This window comes from Micropterus dolomieu, linkage group LG12 (assembly GCF_021292245.1).
Source record: "Micropterus dolomieu isolate WLL.071019.BEF.003 ecotype Adirondacks linkage group LG12, ASM2129224v1, whole genome shotgun sequence".
In the NCBI taxonomy this organism is placed as follows: domain Eukaryota; kingdom Metazoa; phylum Chordata; class Actinopteri; order Centrarchiformes; family Centrarchidae; genus Micropterus; species Micropterus dolomieu.
Window position 1 is genome coordinate 23443842 of NC_060161.1, and position 21217 is coordinate 23465058.

The 21217-nt window shown below is 42.3% G+C and overlaps 3 protein-coding genes and 2 non-coding genes across 11 annotated transcripts in view; 2 read left to right on the forward strand and 3 right to left on the reverse strand.

Annotated features, from left to right (window-relative positions):
• intu (inturned planar cell polarity protein) overlaps window positions 1-8616 on the forward strand; it is a 26905-nt gene extending 18289 nt beyond the window's left edge. For all 3 annotated transcript variants that reach the window (XM_046063820.1, XM_046063822.1, XM_046063821.1), the window contains 9 exons: window positions 584-637; window positions 1533-1595; window positions 3214-3432; window positions 3553-3645; window positions 3746-4177; window positions 4663-4757; window positions 4853-5042; window positions 7114-7256; window positions 7920-8616. In XM_046063820.1, the coding sequence (XP_045919776.1) occupies window positions 584-637; window positions 1533-1595; window positions 3214-3432; window positions 3553-3645; window positions 3746-4177; window positions 4663-4757; window positions 4853-5042; window positions 7114-7256; window positions 7920-8031 (1401 nt within the window). In that variant the 3' untranslated portion in view covers window positions 8032-8616. The remainder of the gene's footprint in view (window positions 1-583; window positions 638-1532; window positions 1596-3213; window positions 3433-3552; window positions 3646-3745; window positions 4178-4662; window positions 4758-4852; window positions 5043-7113; window positions 7257-7919) is intronic.
• Window positions 2087-2158, reverse strand: trnad-guc. The gene has a single exon. It is a non-coding gene; the product is annotated as a tRNA-Asp (tRNA).
• Window positions 6236-6307, reverse strand: trnad-guc. Its single transcript has one exon. It is a non-coding gene; the product is annotated as a tRNA-Asp (tRNA).
• ino80b (INO80 complex subunit B) lies at window positions 8600-14442 on the reverse strand. Of its 3 annotated transcripts, none has more exons than XM_046063913.1 (6): window positions 14335-14442; window positions 11606-11732; window positions 10751-10931; window positions 10512-10663; window positions 9682-9854; window positions 8600-9576 (listed from the first exon to the last, which is right to left on the reverse strand). In XM_046063913.1, exons 2-6 carry the CDS (start codon window positions 11643-11645, stop codon window positions 9112-9114), a joined length of 1011 nt encoding a protein of 336 aa, XP_045919869.1. In that variant the 5' UTR covers window positions 11646-11732; window positions 14335-14442; the 3' UTR covers window positions 8600-9111. The 3 variants fall into 3 exon arrangements, with proteins under 3 accessions (XP_045919869.1, XP_045919868.1, XP_045919867.1); XM_046063912.1 differs by lacking the exon at window positions 14335-14442 and adding an exon at window positions 12151-12173; XM_046063911.1 differs by lacking the exon at window positions 14335-14442 and adding an exon at window positions 11931-12141.
• aadat (aminoadipate aminotransferase) overlaps window positions 12879-21217 on the forward strand; it is an 8865-nt gene continuing 526 nt past the window's right edge. Inside the window, exons 1-13 of one of the 3 annotated variants that reach the window (XM_046063894.1) lie at window positions 12888-13156; window positions 13558-13629; window positions 14437-14605; window positions 15480-15612; window positions 16047-16121; window positions 16210-16419; window positions 16571-16636; window positions 16773-16855; window positions 17694-17790; window positions 18754-18815; window positions 18980-19044; window positions 19716-19822; window positions 20945-21046. In XM_046063894.1, the coding sequence (XP_045919850.1) occupies window positions 13563-13629; window positions 14437-14605; window positions 15480-15612; window positions 16047-16121; window positions 16210-16419; window positions 16571-16636; window positions 16773-16855; window positions 17694-17790; window positions 18754-18815; window positions 18980-19044; window positions 19716-19822; window positions 20945-21046 (1236 nt within the window). In that variant the 5' untranslated portion in view covers window positions 12888-13156; window positions 13558-13562. Of the gene's footprint in view, window positions 13157-13383; window positions 13481-13557; window positions 13630-14436; window positions 14606-15479; window positions 15613-16046; window positions 16122-16209; window positions 16420-16570; window positions 16637-16772; window positions 16856-17693; window positions 17791-18753; window positions 18816-18979; window positions 19045-19715; window positions 19823-20944; window positions 21047-21217 lie in introns of those variants that run through there. The other 2 variants (XM_046063895.1, XR_006827332.1) reach the window with 2 other exon arrangements.

Sequence of the window (21217 nt, forward strand, 5' to 3'; positions counted from 1 at the left end):
GGAGCAGTAGTTAATACTGTAATAACATGACCATTTGTACGTCATAATGTTCCCGGTGAATGTGATCCTGTTGTCACAAATGCAACTATGGTGCCCTCTAGTGTCCACTGTTAAAAATTACACACAATGTGTCACCCAGACGCCATCTGGATTGAAATGAGTCCATAAATATATTGGATCAATGCAAGAGCAAAGACATAGTATCATTGATGTGTGACATTAATGCACATTTCTGGTTTATTATTTCTGCACGTTGCACTAATTCTTTATACTTTATTATGAAGTGGATAGAATGTGCAAGTGTTCACAGTAAGTAAATACTGTTCAGCTCTTTTCCTTTTAAAAACACATATTTTACATATTTCTTATATATTTTTCATATTTATTTCACATTTTAAAAAATATAGTTTTATATATTTTTCATATTTGTTATTGTAAATTTTAATTTTATTTATAGATTTATTTATTGACCAAAATAGAGATGTTCCTAATAGATCTGTAAAAATGTCCTTAAACCTTGACCTGATTCTGATGCTCATAATTTGATACTAATAAATTTATCTTGGATTTTCTCTGTCTCTAGATGGAAGTGGATACTGTCCTCTCTGATTTCGAGTCTTCTGATTTTGGAGAAATGGTGAGAAATGGTGAAAACATGTAATCAGGTGCACACTTGAACATCAAACAAATCACCTAAAATCAGAATCAGAATCAGCCTTATTGCCACGTATGTGTACACATACAAGGAATTTGACTCTGGATTGTACAACGCTCACGATGTGCTTACTTATACAATAATACAATAACACAATAATACAGTAATAAAATCAAACACAGGCTACAGTTAGACAGCAGCACTGCTGTCCTGCGAGCATTAAGTACTTACAAATGATTGCCACCTGTTAAGGATGCACATTTGATTTGTTATATTCACAGAGCCCCCTTCTGAAACTCTTTCCTGTGCTCAAAATAATTTCCCCTCACAGCCCTGAAATGTCTTAACAAACTATTACAAATGAGCGCCGTAATTTGAGTTACGTCAGCGGTTCATGCTGCGTTATGATCCCTCATCCTCCTGCTCATTATTTGGGTGAACACACGTGTTAGTTGAGAAGCCATCTGTCCTCAGGCCTCCGCAAGGGACAGGACAAGGTTAGACTATTTTTAGAGTGTGTGCGCACTGTGTGCATTTTTAATGAGGGACTGGTTTGTGTTTTGTAAGTGCAGCGTTAACTCCTTACATGAAGCTGCACTTGAGGACAGAAAACAGCTGAGACAAAGTGAGAAAGAGATGAATCGATGCAGGAAGCATTTAAGTGACGTTGATGGTCATTAACTTTGAGTTTTTCAATCATCATGTCAAGGTTTCCTTTTCTGTCCATCAGGTTATACTCCTAAAATAAGACAGACCATTTCATTAATGCTCTTAGAAAGTGAATTTTATTTATTTACACATCATTGTTAACAATATCAGCTCCCAGTGATGTGTGTGTCTTTGTTTTCATGTATTTTTATCTTTATGTCTTTAACAGTCGGAGGACTTTTTTGGCCTGAGGCGTCTGTATGTAATCCTCGGCTCCTGTTTGTTCTACAAGGTGGGTGTCCTAGCAAACACACACACACTCGCGCTTCAGTGCCAGCAGCCTTATCGTATTTATGTCCTCCCCAGATGACACCGTCTAGACAGCTATCCTTTAATAGCAACAACAACAGACCCAGCTAACAGTCACTGCAGAAGGCGGCCTTTAACACGAGATGACATGATGATTCTCTGTTAGAATATAAACTAAGGGAAAAGGGGGACGACGGTGAGCAGCAGACTGTGGTGATCTTTTGTTACAGTGAAGGTGTGAGAATCGCCTGAGCCGGTCCAAAATCTGTGTCTGTGGAAAACAGTTTACATGGAGAGAAACATTGTATCCTTGTATTTTCATATAATCATAAGTATGTTATGATAAATTATCCTCCGGTTGGTTTGATGTCACAGCAAAGACTAGAGATTAAATAGTATTTGTCCCGGGGGAAGTTGTTATGTAGCAGGTGCAGTTGCTTCTTTGTGGAGAAGGGAAAAAAAAAAAAAAGCATTCTCCCCGTCGGGGAATCGAACCCCGGTCTTCCGCGTGACAGGCGGAGATACTGTCCACTATACTAACGAGGAAGAGATAAGGAAGGAGTTTGTGACTCTGTCTTTTATATCCGATCTCGCTAGATAGACAGCAAAAATAAACTTTTTGGTAATCTCCTTTCAGATATTTCTATTCTCATTGTTTCAAGATCTGGCCTCAAACACAAAGGAGGCAGAGCGGATCTAGAGGGTGGGGGTGGGGTGGCAAGAGGGTGGGGTTTGAGTGAGTGTGTGTGTGTGCTGATTTATTTGCAATCACTTAGATCAGTATTTGCTCAGAAAAGATCCCTAATCAGGATATTTTAACTGAAAAACGTTGTTCTGGCACACGAGTACCGGATAGAAATATCTAAAGGTGGTATTATAAATCAAAACATTGTTTGATTTCCAAATCTTCTAACATTTTTTCAAATACAGATCTTACTTTATTGAACATAAGCCCATCCCTTCACCTAACAGATAGATAAATTATATGCATTCATGTTTGTAACTGGTTTTATAAAATTAATGATCTAAATGAAGGAGTTACAGTTGACAGCCCTCCTATATGTGTGTGCGTGTTTGTGTATTATTATAATTATAACATGCACTTTAAGCCTCCTGCGTGCCGTCAATTTCAGATTTCTGAAATAACATTCAAAGTAATTGTGTCAATGCAAACGTTCTGTAAGGAGTTCAATTGGCTTCAAGGTAAATGCGTACATATAAAGACAATACTTCACAATAATCCATTCTACAGTGAGACGAGGTGGGATCTTCAGGAAAGATTTGTTTTATATAAATAATAATGCATCCAGGTGTTCATACACATTTTAAGGTGCTGAAACCAGATCTTATGTATTGTTGGGTTGAACTCATCATGCAGGGAAATCAGAAACTCATTTAAGTCAAATTAGATGTTAATGTTATGTATCTTTTGCTGAAAAGGCCAAAATGTAGTTAACTACCAATAAGAACTGGAAATGTTTTTGTACCACAGAGGTTTATTTAACCCTGCAACATTAATTCTCTCTGGAAATGCTGGCTCCAAGCCGTCACCTCTTGTTTACTAAAGATTTTACTAAATCATCCACACACTCACCTTCCAGTCCTACCTGATCGCCAACCACCTTCCCAAAGAGGACCTGCTGGATGTGTGCTTGTACTGCCAGCACTACTGCCTGCTGCCGCTGGCGTCTGAGCAGCGGGTGGGTCAGCTCGTCATCTGGAGGGAGGTGTTTCCCCAGCAGAGAGCTAACTGCGGCGGCGGCACAGCGCCAGGCTACAGCCAGCCTCACGGAAGACACTTCCTCCTCATAGTGGGGCTGGTAAGGAGGCGAATCGTGGACTGCTGCATGTTTTCATCTTTGCTGTTCTCTTGTTGAGTACACTGTCCTCGTTTATCTGAATGATCTTTCCTCTGCTCGTATGTGGCCTCTCCTCCACAGAGGCACTTCATGCAGTGTGTGCTGCTGGAAGCAGGTGGCTGTGCTTCACCAGCTTTGGGCTCTCCAGGACCTGACTGTGTTTACGTAGATCAGGTGAACCTTGTTGAACTGTAAATTCCTAACATACCGTGCCTCTTACCCATCTACATGAACAAAAACTACTGTTGCCTGCTTCACTTCTCTCTTTTTACAGGTGAAGGCCACCTTGCTGCAGCTGGAGGTGTTGGAGGCAGGTATTGAGGAGCGTCTGAACGCTCCGCCTGCTCCCTGCCTGTCCTGTGCAGACTGGTTCCTCCCCGCCGCCACGGCCCGCGACCGCCTGGACAGCTTGGCCTCCTCCTCACCCATCTTCAGCAAGCTAGCCGGGGCAGTTAAAGGCTCCTCCACAGGGTCCAGAGCCCGCAGCCTGTTCGGGGAGAAGGCCCAGAGGTCCAGCCTCCAGAGGAGCCTGTCGGACAGCGGCAGTGAAGGACAGACGGATGCTGGGTCGGGGTCTGGTTCATCAGTGGCTCCAGGCCTCAGTCCACATTCCACCCCGGACTCAGCGAGGAAGCTAGGGGGGCGACGGGACTCGCTGGGGTCTGGAGGGTCTGATGGGAGTGGAGGCAGCGGAGGCCTCTTTAAGGTACAATTGTAGTCCTTTACTCTTTTTTAAGTCTGTAAGGGAACCGTTCCTGTTCTGTTTGTCTGTTAGTCAGCAGGTTATAAAACGTTGACTACAGATTTCAGTCACATCTGGTGGAGGAAATGACAGAGGAAGAAGGGACTGGACTTTTGAGACTTTTCATCTCTTTGTTTCGTCTTTAATTGATTTTTGAGAGCGAAGCAATGACAGGAAATGAGGGCAGAGAGACGGAGGCTAAAATGAAACAAAGGCCGCCAGACTGGATACAAACCGGGGACTGTTGCTGGCCAGCTGGATGCCCTCCTTTTCACTGTTTTCTCACGAACCGTCATTTACATGAATAAAAACAATGTGGCACGTTTATGTGTGTGTTGATGCAGCCCACATGCACATAAAAATTCAAATCATTTATAATTATTAAAAATAAAAGCCTTGGCCAAGAGTTGCATGTTGTAATGATGTTCTGACCTGATCTTTGACATCAGATTTCCAGGATGAAGCACCCAAACCCTTTCTACCTGGGCACCCTGAAGAAGACCCTGACTGAAAGGGAGACGGAGGAGATGTATAACACAATGAAGTGAGTGAATGGAAATGGTCCTTTTATTTCATTCCAACTGCATACATGATTTATGTTGTCTAAAACCTTCTCCCTGCCCTGTGTGTGTGTGACAGACTAACCTCTGGCGCGGAGAACACCTTGTTCCACTACGTCCTGATGGAGACAGTTCAGGGGATCTTCATCGCTCCTACTCACAGAGAGGTGGCTCAGCTCAGCGGCTCCATTCACCCACAGCTCATCCGCAACTTCCACCACTGCTGCCTCTCCATACGGGCTGCTTTTCAGCAGAGCCTGCCAGCCAGGGTGAGGCGGGGGGGGGGGGTTTACATAGTTATCAGGTCACACCAGTCTGGGCAAACAGCATGGGAGAGTGAAGTCACACCAAGACGAGATCTGATCAGTTTCAAGTCCAGACAGAGAGTTTTGATAGTAGAAATCAGGTTTAAAATCTAAACCATGATATTGCAGCAGCATGACTAGATTGTGTTGGTTTGTCATAATAATAATAATAATAATAATAATTTTATTGTCATTGCATATAACAACGAATTTACAATTGCACATCCCCTGGTGGTGACATATAATATGACAAGACAACATAATAAAACATGGATAAAATACATACATTATAAGAATGATAAATAACTAAAAGGCATTAAGTCACTTAAGTCATTAAAGTACAGTGCAGTCCAAAAAGTCATGAGTATAGGTGTTTTATAGCATTTGGATAAAAACTATTTAAAAGCCTAGAAGTGCGACCCTGGAAAGATCTGTAACGCCTTCCAGATTGCAGCAGAGTGAAGAGGTTGTGACCTGGGTGAGAACAGTCCCGAATTATGTTTTTTGCCCGCTGCAGGCATCTGGTGTGATATATGTCAGTGAGTGAGGGGAGCTGTATGTTAATTATGTTTTATGCTGATTTCCTAACTCTGTCCAGCGCCTTTTTGTCAGCAGTGGTGCAGCTACTAAACCACACCAGAATGTCGTGTCAGATGATGCTTTGGACAGAACAGTTGTAAAAGGATAAAAGCAACTTCTGGGAAAGGTTAATTTTGTTAAGTGACCTGAGAAAATACAGCCGCTGCTGAGCTTTCTTCACAAGGGCTGTATTGTTGGTTGCCCAGGTCTGTACGCTGGTGTGAGATAGAGGGTCAAATGGTCAGACTGCCCTAAATGGGGGTGAGCGGAGACCTTGTATGCCCCTCTGATGTTACTGTAAACATGGTCCAGAGTTTTATCACCTCTGGTTGGACATGTTACATGCTGATGAAATTTGGGAAGGACAGTATGCAGATTAGCATGATTAAAGTCCCCTGCCACAATAAAGATCCCATCTGAGTGGGTGGAATAAGAAGATAAGAAGACAAAGAAGTACAGTACAAAGTAGGAAAGAGTGCAAATAGAAAATATATTTTATCCACAAAATCTAAAATGCCTAAAAGTGTAACAAAGTAAATGTTAAGGTTGTTTCCTGTTGAGTAAAAATGAAAATGTTTCTCCCCGTCGGGGAATCGAACCCCGGTCTTCCGCGTGACAGGCGGAGATACTGTCCACTATACTAACGAGGAAGGGATACAACTATTAATCTTAATTATTATCTTATAGGCTATATCGCTCCATGATGAGAAAGGAAAACTGATTGAGTTTAAAATGATTGTTTAATCTTGAGGTTCCCGTTGTCGCTGTGGGATCAGACTCGTGCGAGCCTTTGCTCTCAGCGCTGCGGGGTTACAGAAACACCACCGGCCCGATGTTCATGAAGCGCTGTAGCGTGGACCAAGGAAGTAACGTTACCCATTACATTTTACAGCATATAACGTTAACATTATATATATTTATAGATATTTTATCGTCCCGCCGGCTTCTCTGTCCTCCCCTGCTGTGTCACCGAGGGCGGGGCAGACAGACCGCGGTTCAGACGGTGAAGTGGAGGTGACGTGATATTAAGGAGTAAGGACTGATACGGAGTTCTTGCTTTCCAAACTTCAGTATTTTGATGTCCGGAATATGATTTATTACTGATGACAAGATCTGTTTTCAGTGAGATATAATTGAGTTTTTATAGTGACTTTTATTTAGTTCTCCTGTACTGAATGTATTCTTTTTTTAAATTATAATAAAAAGTAAAAGCATTTATTTCCTTGCTTAAATCCCAGTGTAATGTGAACATGTGTTTATTTATATATATATATATATATATATATATATATATATATATATATATAAAGTTGCTTTGATAATAGTTTAAACTTATGTGAAAAGGTAAAATTGGATCACATCCTTGGGGGAGGACCCCCCCCCCCCACACACACACACACACACACACACACACACACACACACACATATTACACGACTGTTTTTCTGTCCTGCAGGGTCGTAGGGCTGCAGACAGGCCTCAGGGCGCTGGTTGGGGTCTGGGTCCTGTGAAGGAACACGGAGTTCTGTTCCAGTGTAAACCTGAGAACTGGACCGACCAGCGGAAACCTGCTCCCACCATGACTTACTGGGTTATAGGGTATGTCAGCTTCCCCTTTGATGAGAGTATTTTTACCACAAATGTGTTGGAATATTGGTGAGGGAGCTGATAAGTGAAATGGTCCTTCTTAGGAAATTGGACGTCGTAGGAGCAAAAAACCAAACAGATATTACTGTATTTAAGAATATTCCAAGAACATTGTGATAAAATATATGAGAGTACCAGTAATTGTGTCAGTCTGCTGTGTTATGACTGGGATGAACAGACAGCATGTATTGTGTTTCAGCTGAAGGGGAGGGAGGGAAGCAAAGCTGTCAAAAATGTTGAATTGACTGATGGTAGTTTGAATTTGTCTTGAAGATGCTACCAGAGGAGAGACAGAGGGCAGGAAGGTCAGGAATGGGAGTTAAAAATAGGGATTTGAAGGAAGAAAAGGATCATGGGACCACAATGGTCAGCCTTTCTTTGTGGCTGGTTCCCAGAGGGAGATTCACTTGTGAATAAATGAGGAGTCTAACATCTAGAAAAAGCACTTTTTCAGATTGTTTTCACATCGTCAGCTTCATTTCTGGTCAAAGAACTTGCAGATTCACCCTGTTGTTGTAGTTAAGATAGTCTGCATGTTTTCTCTTCTTTCTGAAAAGGTGTCTGTGGAATCTGATATTTACCACTAATTAAAGTCTCATCTTTTTCCTCCTTCAGACGGATGCTGCTGGAGCCTGTCCCTCAGGAATTCTACGTGTGTTTCCACGACTCGGTGGCAGAGGTTCCCGTAGAGATGGCCTTCAGACTGTCCTTCGGTCTGGCCTTGTGATGACTCATCTTACTCTTATTAGATCAGTGACGATGACGGACACGCAAACTACAACATTTCTTCAACTGCTGAAGCATTGTATTCTCAGGAAACAGTTCAATCTCTGGTGTTTGTGGGAGCCTAATCTTACCGGGGGGGCTACGTGGAGTCTGAATCTTGTGCCTCCATTTCACAGATGATAATCTGCAGATATTAGCAGAGCGTGACCGTTACAGCAGTGATAAGCAAATAGCATGCCTATTTGCTTTCCTGGGGTTCAAACCAGTTCATTTCTGTGCTTTGTTGCGCACAGGGCTTCACGTGTGTGCGTTTGTGCAGATGAAAAGCCACTTAATCAGTGAATACCTCAGACACTTTGGTGTAAATCTCTGATCAGACGAGAGCTTTCAGTGAGAACGTAACGTTTACAAAGCTGCACCAATAAAAATGACACATCTCCATGTTGACAGAGTAAATAAGTTTTTGATTTCCACTTGTTGTATGCAGTGTTGGAGAGGCGTTTCACTTGTTACTTAATTTAAGATGTACAGTTTTTGTATGGAAATGGAGTCATTTGTTACATTTGAGATTAAAGAAGCAATGCAGTTTCTCTTTTATTCTTTCAAAAGACAATTAGCTTTTTGTTGACGACCTTTGTCAGGCTCTTAACATTATTTTCACATTGTTGACAAAATAAAAAGTGGAAACAATGCTACTCTTTCTCAGGACATATACAAAAATATTTGAGGAGGCTCCTCAGATGGAAATAATAAATATTGTGTGTGTGATGACTGGTACACACATTTTTATCTCTAAACATTTTACAACATACATAGTTGAATTGTGTAACCAGCATCACTGCAGGGAAAACCATTATTATGATGATACAGCCAATTAAAAAGTAGATTAAAAGTAAATCCACACTGGCACTCAGATTCTGAGTCCTGAAAAGATTTATGTTTAAAGTGTTAAGTTCAAATTATACCTCCCATGTCTGTTTAGCCACGGGCGTCCATGTAACGTAAACCGCCGTCACATCGCAGCGTGGTACAAACAGAACTATATCTGCGTCCATTTGAAATATATTCGGCCCTGTTAAGCTCACACTGCACTCTGAACAAGCAGCGGGTTCCTCTTGTAACACTCGAGGCTGCAGAGGGGGACCCCGGTCTTTGAGCAGGAGTACTTCTTGAGGTTAGTGCAGCCGCTGACTCCGCAGTTTGCCTGAGCTGCCGGTGGAGGACAGGGAGGCGTCGGGGCAGGAGCGGGGACCCCTGTTGGGAAGGAGATGGTCAGGCCCTGGACAGAGTCGCTGTACCGGACCATGGGACATTGACTCATCTTGGACTTCCTGTCTTTCATGCTTTTGATCTTGGCCTTGCTGGTTTTCGTCAGTCTCTCTATCGTCTGATTCTTGTTCTCTTCGGCCTTCTTGGCGGCCTGCAGGCGCCTCTTTCGGGCCCGTTCCTCCCGCTTCTGCATCATCTCCGCGGTCATCTCTTTCTCCTTGTAGCCCATGGGGAGCTCCAGGAGAGGCTGGCTCTGCTGCTTGTGCAGCAGGGCTTTCTGAACATGAACAGAAACATACACCCAGGGATACATGTTATGGCATCATTGAGCATCAACAGGGAACTGAAGTACATTTTTCCTGCTCCCGTCTCTCCTCCTCACCTGTCTGGCTGTCAGCAGAGACTCGTCGACCTCCTTCTTCAGCTCCCCGTTGTCGTCCAGCTCTCCCTTCTCCAAAGCGTCCAGCCACCGCTCCTCCTCGTCCACAGGCCTGCTCGGCATGGAGTCTGAGTCCATGTCCGGCATGGGGGACGTGGCCAGGTTGCTGTCTTCATCTGATACAGAACAAAAAAAGATAAACATGATGCATTTATTGTCCAACCAAGGCCGGAAAATTGTCATGAGCATGGTACGACATGGTATCGTATTGATTTAAATTGAAGAAGATTGTAAAAATCACAACCATTTAAAGATTTGTCTCCAAATGCTTTGTCTGCCATCCATAATAAATCACCATACGTGTATCACATACAGACATCTTGAAAGTTACAGAACAGTAATAAAAGATACACTTTCCATTTTTGCATGTACAGTGAATCTGTGACCCCTGACCTCGATGTAGACATGAGTTCGCTCGCAGATTGTTGTATTTAAAAGGCTTTTTGGAGGCCAAAAGAAGTATGCCGTATGTCACAAGAAAAAAGAAAAATATAATAAACATTATTTTTGCTATATAGAATTTATTATTGCTTTCAAATCATCTTGTGATCCTCTAGATTGACCTTTCGGCTCCACGTGCTGTCCCGACGCAGAGACTGGGAACCACATGGTAAAGGTAGTGATTGTTTGAATCAGTAAGCTTGAACTTTATTCAGCAATTTGGCATTTATATTAATGCAGCCTTTCAGACTGAGGAAAGGCAACATAAAAGCCCAGATGATCTCTCCACTAACAATAGGACAAACCATATACAGGCTCTACTTGTAACTTACCTAGCCAGGCCCGATACTGCTCCAGCGGCACAGAGGGCTCATCGTCGTCCTCATCGTCATCCTCATCGTCGTCGTCGTCAACATCATTATCAATGATCATCAAAGGAGAGGGAGGACAAGCCACACCAGGATGCACAGTGAAGGTGGGAACGCTGAAAGAGACGAGAGGAAATCAGAGGCAGATGCAATAACCTGAGGCATTCACTGACAAACTGACAAGCTTCAACGTCCCGCCTCACCTCTTGGTCCCCAGCGTCTGACCTCCCAGTTTGATCTTGAGCCGGAGCTGCGGAGGAGGCCGAGGAAAGACGACAGGCTCGGGCTGCGGGGCCTCCGCGAAGTTGTGGTGCTTTCTCTTGTGCTTCTTGTGTTTTTTATGTTTGCGCTTGTGAACGCTGTGCAGGCTCGAGTTGCCCTCACCTGCAGAAGATGAGAGGGAAGCACAAATAAATATAGTCCTACAGAGGCACCTACTGTGTGTCCAACAATAACATTTATGAAACAATAACATTTTGCTACTGATTTGTTAAACTACAGATCTTTCACAAAAAAAAATGCATTAAAACCAAAAATAACTGATGTTGTTCTGAACACCAGACACTGGGAACAGAGTCAGTTGATGGTATAATGAAGTGATTTTCCTGTACACCCAGTTTATTAGGTACACCTCTTGAAAACAAATACAACTATCTTAATATACTCAATTTACCTCCTTTTATCTTGTGTTCTACTGTAACTTACTGTACTTTTTTTCCTCCATTTTCTTTTTTCCTCAATGTTTTAATGTTTAATTTCTTTAAAAGTCCAAATTAGCAATTGCTAAAAACACTATGATGCACACATTGGATTGCTGTTTGATGGTCTGCCTATGCAAGCTGTATCGGTCCCTAGTGAAATAAACCATAAATAAATAAATAAACTGTGCTGCAACACATTCAACCTTTATGAAGATCATGATGTTTCAGAGAGGTGTTGGTTCCACTTTATGGTCATGGTTGTTGAACTGTTTGTTTTCCAGCCTCCTCTCCTTAGTGATATATAAACGGGGTGAACAGGGAAAGAGCAATTAAATGTCAATACTCGTGCATACTCACCAAGGAACCTGGGGTGAATCATGTCTTTCCTTTTCCCCATTGAAACGGATGCAGACACCGAGGACAGGACAGCCAGTCCGCAGCTCTACATAGCAGCAGAGAGCTCTTGTTGAAAACAGACCTGTCTCTGCAGAAGAGAGAGAAACACACCTGAACTTAATGCAACATTAATGAAGAAAAACAATAGTTAACGCTTATTTAACTAAGGACATGCAAAGCGTGTTTCTCCTTTTGACATGTTAACGAGAGCATATACTCTTTATTTTAATTACTAAGCTAGATAACGTTAAGGTTAATTAGGAGGAGCCGTTAGCTTTAACGTTACCTTATTTAGCCGGTTAATTCAACTTTTAACGTTACAGCTAACGTTAGAAGTACCATACCAGCAAATTAGACATAAGTTACGGGCTTGAATGGGGACAAACGTGGCTCCGTCTGCAAACCTGGAGCAAATTTAACCGCAGCAAATTAAAAATTAAACTAACGCTACAGTTTGTCCCCTCGTAGTTAGCACGACTAAGCTAACAACACGGAAGTTCACCAACCGTTACGTCACTTCCGGAAACAGGCTTCTGCTTCTGCTTCTTCTTCTCTGGGTTTTATGGCGGGTCGCAACCAACTTGTTCAGGTGCATACCGCCACCTTGACCTCTGGTTGTAGAAACCATCAGGAATTACCGGTGTTCTGACGATTTAAGCTGTCTTGCCGAAAAATGCTACCGTAGCGCAAATCGACAGAGTCTATCGAGTCGCTCTGCCCTGTCGAAAAATGCTACCTTATGTGTTCCCTTTTTCAATCCCATGAAGGTATAACTCTCACAGTATTTTATTTGATTTTATTTTTTGATTATATTATGACACCATTTCAGGGGTAGTGTATTCTGATAGACTAATATCCCGTATCAAATAATGCTCTCACTACAGAATAATTTTATAATGCACCACTACTCACTCCATGTGTACGGAGATGGGAGCATGTTGAAATACTATATTATGCCATCTTTATTTAAGATATCAGGGGTAGCGTATTCTGATAGACTAGTAATGATTTATTTTCTTTTTTTTTTTTTTGATGTTACTGACGATCAGCCACTTTCTCGACGGCATTCCCAACAGCAAGGTTGCACAGATATATGGCGTGGAAACAGACCACGCTTGTGGGTTATACGCATGCGCAGAACCACTAAGTAGCACATCTCGATAGGTAGCATAAATCGTCAGAACCCCGGCCGTAACAGCGGTAATGATTCACTGCCATTTTCTAAATGGTTGGATGTAACTAGTTATATGACACCGATTTAAACAGTAAAATATAAAACAAAACTTAAGCAAAGTAATTTCGTAAATAGCTACAATTGTGTTTTTGTTTTACATCTTGTTTAATGCAGTTTATACAACCATGATTACACATATTACACGTTATGATGTCGGCGTGTCAAGAAATACATTAACCAGAAGCCCCCGGGGCGGTCACGGCGAGATGAATGCAAGGTTACGTACGTTCAGTAACTGAAGCAGCTGAACCGTGCCGAACGTGGTCGAGTAAAATACCGTAACTACCTTTAAATTTATAAAATATATTCGGTATAGGTTGTGCTTACTTGTCCATTGTAGTGTTAGCTGTAGTGTTGTTTTACATTAATCTAACTTACAGTACTGATGCAGGTTAACTTAATGTAACGTTATGATTTATGTTGTGTAAGCAAAAACAGCAGTCAGTCTGTCTGCAGGCATGTTGGAACTAGGAATGATTATTTTTGGTTGTCTTTGATCACGCAGGATTAATTTAATAAGCGTTTCATTTGAAACGGGAAGTTACGGAATTAGGAGACAGAAACACAGACCTGATGCATCGATCACTGACATTAAGCTACAGGTGGAAGATGAATAAATAAATGAACACAGAGTTTTTCATCTGTGTGCGAGAGGGAAACTGATTTTATTCTTTCGCAGGAATCATGAATTACGCTCGGTTTCTGACTGCTGTCAGCGCCGCCAGAAAGCCCTCCCCCATCAGGATGCTGAGTGAGTAAAGGCCTGCTTCTGCCAGTCTGGGTTTAATAACAAGCTGAACAAAGTTAGATAGGTTTCATCTCAATAAAACACTCAACACTTGTTTTTATATCGAAGTGACAAAGTTGTGGTGTGTAGTGAACATTTTATGGCATGGCCAGACCAACCTGCTAGGTCCCTGTGCAAGTGTTTCTCTGAACTGTAAAACCACCTGGCCCCATGCGGACTGTGTGGTAATGTGATTACACTCCAGCTGAAAATGATTTTTTTAATTAATCAGTCAGAAATTTATAGCAACTATTTTGATAATCAAATTTTTTTTCTAGCAAAATAAGACCAAATATTTCTGGCCTGTAGCTTCTCAGCTGAGATGATTTGCTGCTTTTCTGTCTTATGTGATAGTCAGCTGAAGGCCTTTTTGGATTTGGACTGTTGATTGGACAAAACGCATTTTGAAGACACCATCTTTAGCTTTAGGAAATAATGGTCTATACAATAGTGTGTACATCTGTAGACCAAACGATCAATTGATTATGGAAACAATTTACATATTAATCAATAATTTAAATAAATATTAGTTTCATCCCTAGATTAAACACATAATTGTTACAGCAATATAAGCTGGGACCCTCTGCAAGATCAGATAATAAAGCAGGGCATACTATGTCGAGTGAAGGTTTAGTGGTAGATATTGTCTAACAGATTTAAGTAACTTACACTGTAGGTTATAGTACAATTTTCCACACAAGGATCTTATCGTCATTGTAACCTCAGTGTGAGAAGCCAGTCCTCATGTGCTCTGTCTCCACCGGCGTGAAGCCGAGCTACAGCAGCAGTCGCCTCCGTCTCTGATCTCTTTGGCCGGAGGAGCGCCCAACCCCAACACCTTCCCCTTCCTGTCAGCGTCCATTAAGGTGAAGAACGGACAGACGGTCACGTTTGACGAGGCGGCGATGAAGAGGGCTCTGCAGTACTCTGCCTCTAACGGGTGAGAGGTCAAGATCCTAAAATCTGTCACTTCTATTTCATGAGATTCTCCAGAACATAAAAGATTATTTCAAGATGTAGTAGGTAAAGTTCTTAAGGTTATTAATGAAAATGCATCTTGTAAGCCTGAGTGGGGCTGCACTTTGGGAAATTAAGAATTAAAAACCTGAACAGCAGAGAGTGCCCTGTACAGGAGCCAGCTTTAAAGTTTAATAGTTAGAAAGTCTGGACATTAAAGACCTTTTTTTGGTCAACTTCTCTTTAAATTAAATCATAAAAGTGTGCAGCAGCGTATGGAGGTTATCATTCTCTGGTGACCTTTATCTTTTATACGACTACTTCTGTAAACTTCAAAGCCTCCAGTGACTCCACCAGCCGAGTCCAGTGGTTTTTCTTATCTTCGTTATTTATTCAGTGATAATAGATATTATATATTATATTGGGTGTCCAGGGATTAACACGCCGACCATTAACTGCACCGTCAGGTTTGAATCCAGCCGTGGACGTCCCTCATTTCCTGCAATCTCTCTCTACTATCGCTGTCGAATACAATAAAATGTCTAAAACATAATGAGTATCATACACCAACATGCCCGAGTGTATAGCTTTTGGTGCTCAGATCTCTCTGCGGTGGACTTTTGGATCTGAACTTTAAACTTATCACAAGTCAATCTAACAGTTTGGGCGGTAGTATCCTGTTTCTGGAGTTTTATGTTGATAAACCTTTCCTTTGTCTGTTCAGCTGTGATAGCTAATCGCTAAATTACTCAGTATTCTCACAAAACCTCCCCAGCAACAGCACCCAAAATCTTCCATAAACAGAGTATATTAAGTTATTACAAGTCTAATGTGAAGTCATTTCCATTCCTACGTAGACTACCCGAGCTGCTGACGTGGATGAAGAACCTGCAGAAGAAGCTCCACAACCCGCCGACCGCCGGCTACCCCCCCGAGAAGGGCCTGATGGAGATGTGTGTGACCACGGGGAGCCAGGAGGGGCTCTGTAAGGTGCTGACACCACCAGCTGCCACGCTGCTGTTTGTGCAGCCAGCTGTTAGAGATAACATAGAGACGTTAGTGTCAGCCATTTTTCTGATCTGGAACAGGAAACTCCTCTTTAACAGCTTAGTACTTCATGACTTAATATTATGTCCACTACAGAAAATCATGCATTACTTCTGTTGGGTTATTTGAATTCATTTAGATAAAGGCATAATGTGTTTCCCACCTGTGAAGAAAAACAGACTCTCTGTACAAGACTCTTACTTCAGGTATGGACCGTTCAAGAAGTTAATTTGAACCTGAGAACATTTGCCACAAATTCTCTTAAATCGCTCGTAGGTGCCACTTAACAACACATCTCTTCGTACGACTTGTTCTGGCGTGAGGCCCATTGATTCCCAACATGTCTCTGCATCTTGTGTGTTTTTTGGGGGTTTTAGGTGTTTGAGATGCTGGTCAACCCTGGAGACAACGTTCTGCTGGATGCACCCACATATTCAGGCACGCTTGCAGCGGTGAGAGCGCTGTCTTTACAACAACTACACACGTTTACAGATTTACGCAAACGTCCGTGACCCTCTAACTTTCTCTTGTCCTCCGTAGCTCCAGCCGCTAGGTTGCAACTTAATCAACGTCCCCAGCGATCAGCACGGCATGATACCTGCAGCCCTGAAGGAGGTTTTGTCGCGGTGGGACCCCTCAGAGGTCCACGAGCCCGGCAGCACCGCTCCCAGGATCCTCTACACCATCCCCAACGGTGGAAACCCCACCGGGGCCTCCATGACGGCTCAGAGGAAGCAGGAAGTGTATGATGTGTGTCTCCCTTACAAAGTCACAAAAGAAAAGACTCAGAAATGTGAAATGAAAGTTGCAGTTTTATGAAGCTCTTCCACAAGCAGTCAGTGAACCGCTGGCTCTCCTCATTAGAGCTTGTTGTCATTTTCTGTTAACGTCTTGTTAACAGCTGGCCAGGCAGTATGACATGCTCATAATTGAGGACGACCCCTACTACTTCCTGCAGTTTGACAAGGTACAGAAAGAGTTCACTCGCCTCCTCTGTTGGTCAGAGAAAGTTACTCTTCCATCATTTGAAGAGCTAAAATCGGTCAGCTGCTCTGTGGTCTGATCTCAGCGCTGATTCATGTTATGTCTCATTTGTTTGGCAGCCGTGGGCTCCCACATTTCTCTCCATGGACGTTGACGGGCGGATCATCAGGACAGACTCCTTCTCTAAGATCCTGTCTTCGGGGTGAGCGTCTGAATCAGGGTGTGCGATGATGTTACCATTTTGGATTATATTGACTCTGCTACGGCTCGGTGTTTGTGAAATGGAAACAGGGTGTGTGTTCCCAGTCTGTCACACAGTTTACTTTGCTTGTGTAATTCTCCACTGATGACAGCTGCAGGATACAACTGATGCTTTTCATCTGTAGGAAAGTAAATAATCTGGGGCCCAAATACACAAAAGTATATGGACACCCGTGTCCATTGACTTTGGTCCACATTTGATCTGTGGTTTAGCCCAATAGTCCACTTAAGAAAAACATCTTAATACTGCACAATATTACTGACAATAATGTGCTTCAAACGTTGTGTATATTAGTGTTTATTTACATTAAACATCACCTAAGTCATCTTTTAATTAATTTCCCTAACCTGTCATGATCATGGTTGTTGCTGTTGCTTGTATTAAGCACATTTATTTTGACTTTGAATGTTCAAAATGACACTAAAAACAATCTGCATCCTATTTTTTTTAACATATTATATAATGTGTCCTGTCACATTTACATTAATGAGCATCTTAAACTATAAGATCACATCCTAAAAATCAGATGTTTGACATAATCATAACAGCTTTGACTAGTTGCAGGTGTAGTCGTGAGCAAGAGAATGAGTTAATACGACCGGCTGTATTTTTTGTTGAGAAGTCTTTTTGAATGTCGGTATGCATAGCCAAATCAGAATCTGCATTTATTTATTTAAGCTTTACTTTCCTTGGTTAGTCTTGGCGTGGGAGGCATTTTAATGCGTAACTGCACCAGCATGTTTATGTCTCTGACTCCTTGTGTGTGTTACTGTTTCAGGCTGAGGATGGGTTTTGTGACCGGCCCCAAACCGCTGGTAGACAGGGTGGTGCTGCACATCCAGGCCTCAACAATGCACACAAGTACCTTCACGCAGGTAAATGAAACCTTAATTTTACACACCCACACACACCCAGCTCAATCAACATTTAACATTACCGGTTTGGTTGAAAACAGCTTCCTGCTTTCTTGCTTTGAGGAGTAACTTTGTGATGTATTAATTTACATTTATTCTTGTGACAAGGAAAGTGAACTTTTATCTTCTGCAGGAGGAGACTGTGTGAACGAACTACTGAATGTATGTAGTTTGAACGAGGATAACCTCCTCTTAGCTATCGCCTAAATCACCTTTCAATGATGCTGCTTTCTGTGTGGCAACCTCCATCAACTTGGCGTCTAAATAGGCAAAAGAAACAAAACATACATAAAAGCACAACACAAGATTAGAAAATGCTGTTTGACCCTGACAAGCACGGCACTTCATCATGTAGACCAGCAGCAGCAGTAAGCAGACAGCAGGGTGGTTCAGCTATGTACTCTGTCTATACACGCAGTGCCAACAATCAAGCTGTCACCACTCTGCCAGCTTGCGTTGCCAGTACCCCTCAGGCACGGCAGATTTGCATCAACGCAAACTCACCAGCGAGAAGGGGTGTGTCGTTACACTACAACCAAAACAAAATAAGACACTGCGGTGTGTCTGGATCAGCAGCAGCTGCAGAGGAAGTTATAATGAGGAAGACGATTAATTAGGATCCGCAAAAGATCTGCTGTCATCCTCCTGGTCTGGTTCAATCCTCACCTCTGCTTTTTCTTAATTTAGACTAAAATGAATGCACATACAAAATATTTAATGTGACAACAAAATTGAAACATGATGTGGCCAAAACATTTAAAGTTGTGAAAGAAAGAAGAAGTGTTGCGCTCCATCTGCACTGTTGTACTAATAGATCAGATCTGAAGGCGGCTTATCTGCTGCAGGGTCATTTTACTGTAACATAACAGTTGCACATGAGTCGGTGTCATGACATTATGTAACCTGTAACCTGCTTCCTTTCAGCTCATGGTGTCTGAGTTGTTGCACAGCTGGGGCCAAGAGGGTTTCCTTCAACACATAGATGGGTACGGCACTTCCCACATTGCTGCTGTACAGCCACATCTGGTCCGCATGCCTGGTTTGACTGGTTAGGAAAGCAATTAGATCTGTTTATGACACCTACAGGGCCAGTAGAGGTAGACAGCCACTCTTGCAGCGATGCATGAAACTGTTTTCTCTCTTCTCACAGGGTGATTGAGTTTTACAGGAAACAACGTGACGCCATGATCGGCTCTGCAGACAAGTGGCTCAAAGGTTTGTGGACTCATGTCAGTAGCTTATAACCAGATTTAAAAAAAGGTGGATGTACCCGTCAGCAGCTAAATACTTGTATTGTCGCAGAAAGATCTGGAAAACAAAGTAAGTAGACATTGTGAAGAATTTCTTGTCAAGCGAAAGTGTGAATTATTATGATGCTGTATGCACTTCAAAGTGCCTTTAAAGCAATTTTTTTTTTTTGTTATATTATTGAAAACACTTTTTGTACTGCTATGTGTTATTATTCACTTTTAGTTTTGCCTGTTTTGTTTCTATTTATTTGACCTATTAGAGTAGGGGTCACAGTCTGTTTGGGCATGTTGACAGATATAATGTCACTGACAAAACAAAAACGGACATGTGTAGTCAAAAGTTGTCTTGAGTCACACACCAGTATAGTTTTTCTTTTAGACCATTTAAGGAACTAAATGTTGAGGCATTTCCACTTTTAGACCAATTCCTTCATGTCACTTACAACAACAACCATCACCACTAGCATACTACTTTAATAGACGATGTGGAGTCCAGATTAATTAAATTGCTAAGAATTTGTAGAGGCAGTGATGTAAAAAACCACAGAAGGGAAATCGTGACTGTGTTATGAGTCAGAAAGCAAACCCTGAGGCGTGTGTGTGTGTGTGTGTGTGTGTGTGTGTGTGTGAGAGAAGATGTTGCGGAGTGGCATGCTCCGTCGGCAGGCATGTTCCTGTGGATCAAACTAAAGGGCATCGCCGATACCCAACAGCTGATTATGAAGAAAGCCTTGGAGAAAGAGGTCAGCACACAACTCAATCCTTTCCTATTTCAGCATAAACCCTCACAAAATAATCTCTTTTGTGATTTATTATGGAACAAAACCCAATTAACTCTGTCCACTGAAGGTTAATACGCTGATAGCAGGTACCCAGAATGCATTTCGGTGCTTTTTTGTGTGTGTGTGTGTGAGCAGATGTTTTGCACCAGGGGCAAGGCAGGGTTTGTGTCTGAAAAGAGTGTAGGCGTGCTCTCTTTAGACATCCATGGTGTAGGATGTTGCATGTAAAGCGGCCATTATGCGCACTGTGAGTGGGTTTTCCCTCCCACACACACTCGCACACAGAGGGTTTGTAAAATAGCTGATTAGCCATGTTTAAATAGGAGTGGGTACAATAAGGCTTTTCCGAGGTCTGCACAGTAGGCGTCTCTCCACTGAGTCCAGGATATTTAAAACTTCCACACAGCAGATAGTAAAGACTTCCTGGCTTCTGTTTTCTGTGCTAACAGAGGAGAAACACGACGACACCTCAGATTTGAAGTGAATTCCTGTGCTTTATCTTTCCCATGATTCAAAGCTGCAATAATTTCCATCAACTCTCTCTCAGTGTTATGCAGTGGATTATAACAGCTGGTCAGAGACTGTTGATCAGCAGTATTTCTGAAAGATGTTAAAGGAACAGTTTGACATTTTGGGAAATAGTCTTATTCACTTTCTTGTAGAGTTAGATGAGAAGACTGATACCACTCTTAGCTACAGCTACAGCCAGAGCTGCTTAGCTTAGCTTAGCACAAAGACTGGAAACAGCTAGCCTAGCTCCTCTAAAACTCACAAAGTAAGACATTTCATCTGGTTTGTTTAATCAGTAAAAAAATTGATGGTTTCTGTGCGGGACTATTATTGGACAGTTGATTATGTCCTTTTTATTTTGCATTGTCCTTAAAATGTTACATTAACACGAACAACCGCTGATAAAACCAAAGACCAGACGATTCATCGACGATGTATCATTCTCTCTTGTGTGAAAAGATTAGCTCTGTAAGAACTAAGAGAAAAGTAATGGAAACCTTAAGTAACATGAGTTGTGTGTGTGTGTGTGTGTGTGTGTCTGTGTGTGTCTGTGTGTGCACATGCTCACTAAAGGTGCTGCTGGTTCCTGGAGGCGTCTTCATGATCAACAGCAGTGAGCCCTGTCCCTACGTCAGAGCAGCCTTTTCTCTCTCCACACCAGAGCAGATTGATGAGGTATATACACACACACACACACACACACACACACACACACACACACACACACACACACACACACACACACACACACACACCTTAACCACAGATTCGTATTAGGATATATTTGTAGTCACCAGTGAACAGCAGTCAGAGAGTTTGGAGACACAGGAGAAAGAAGATCAGCAA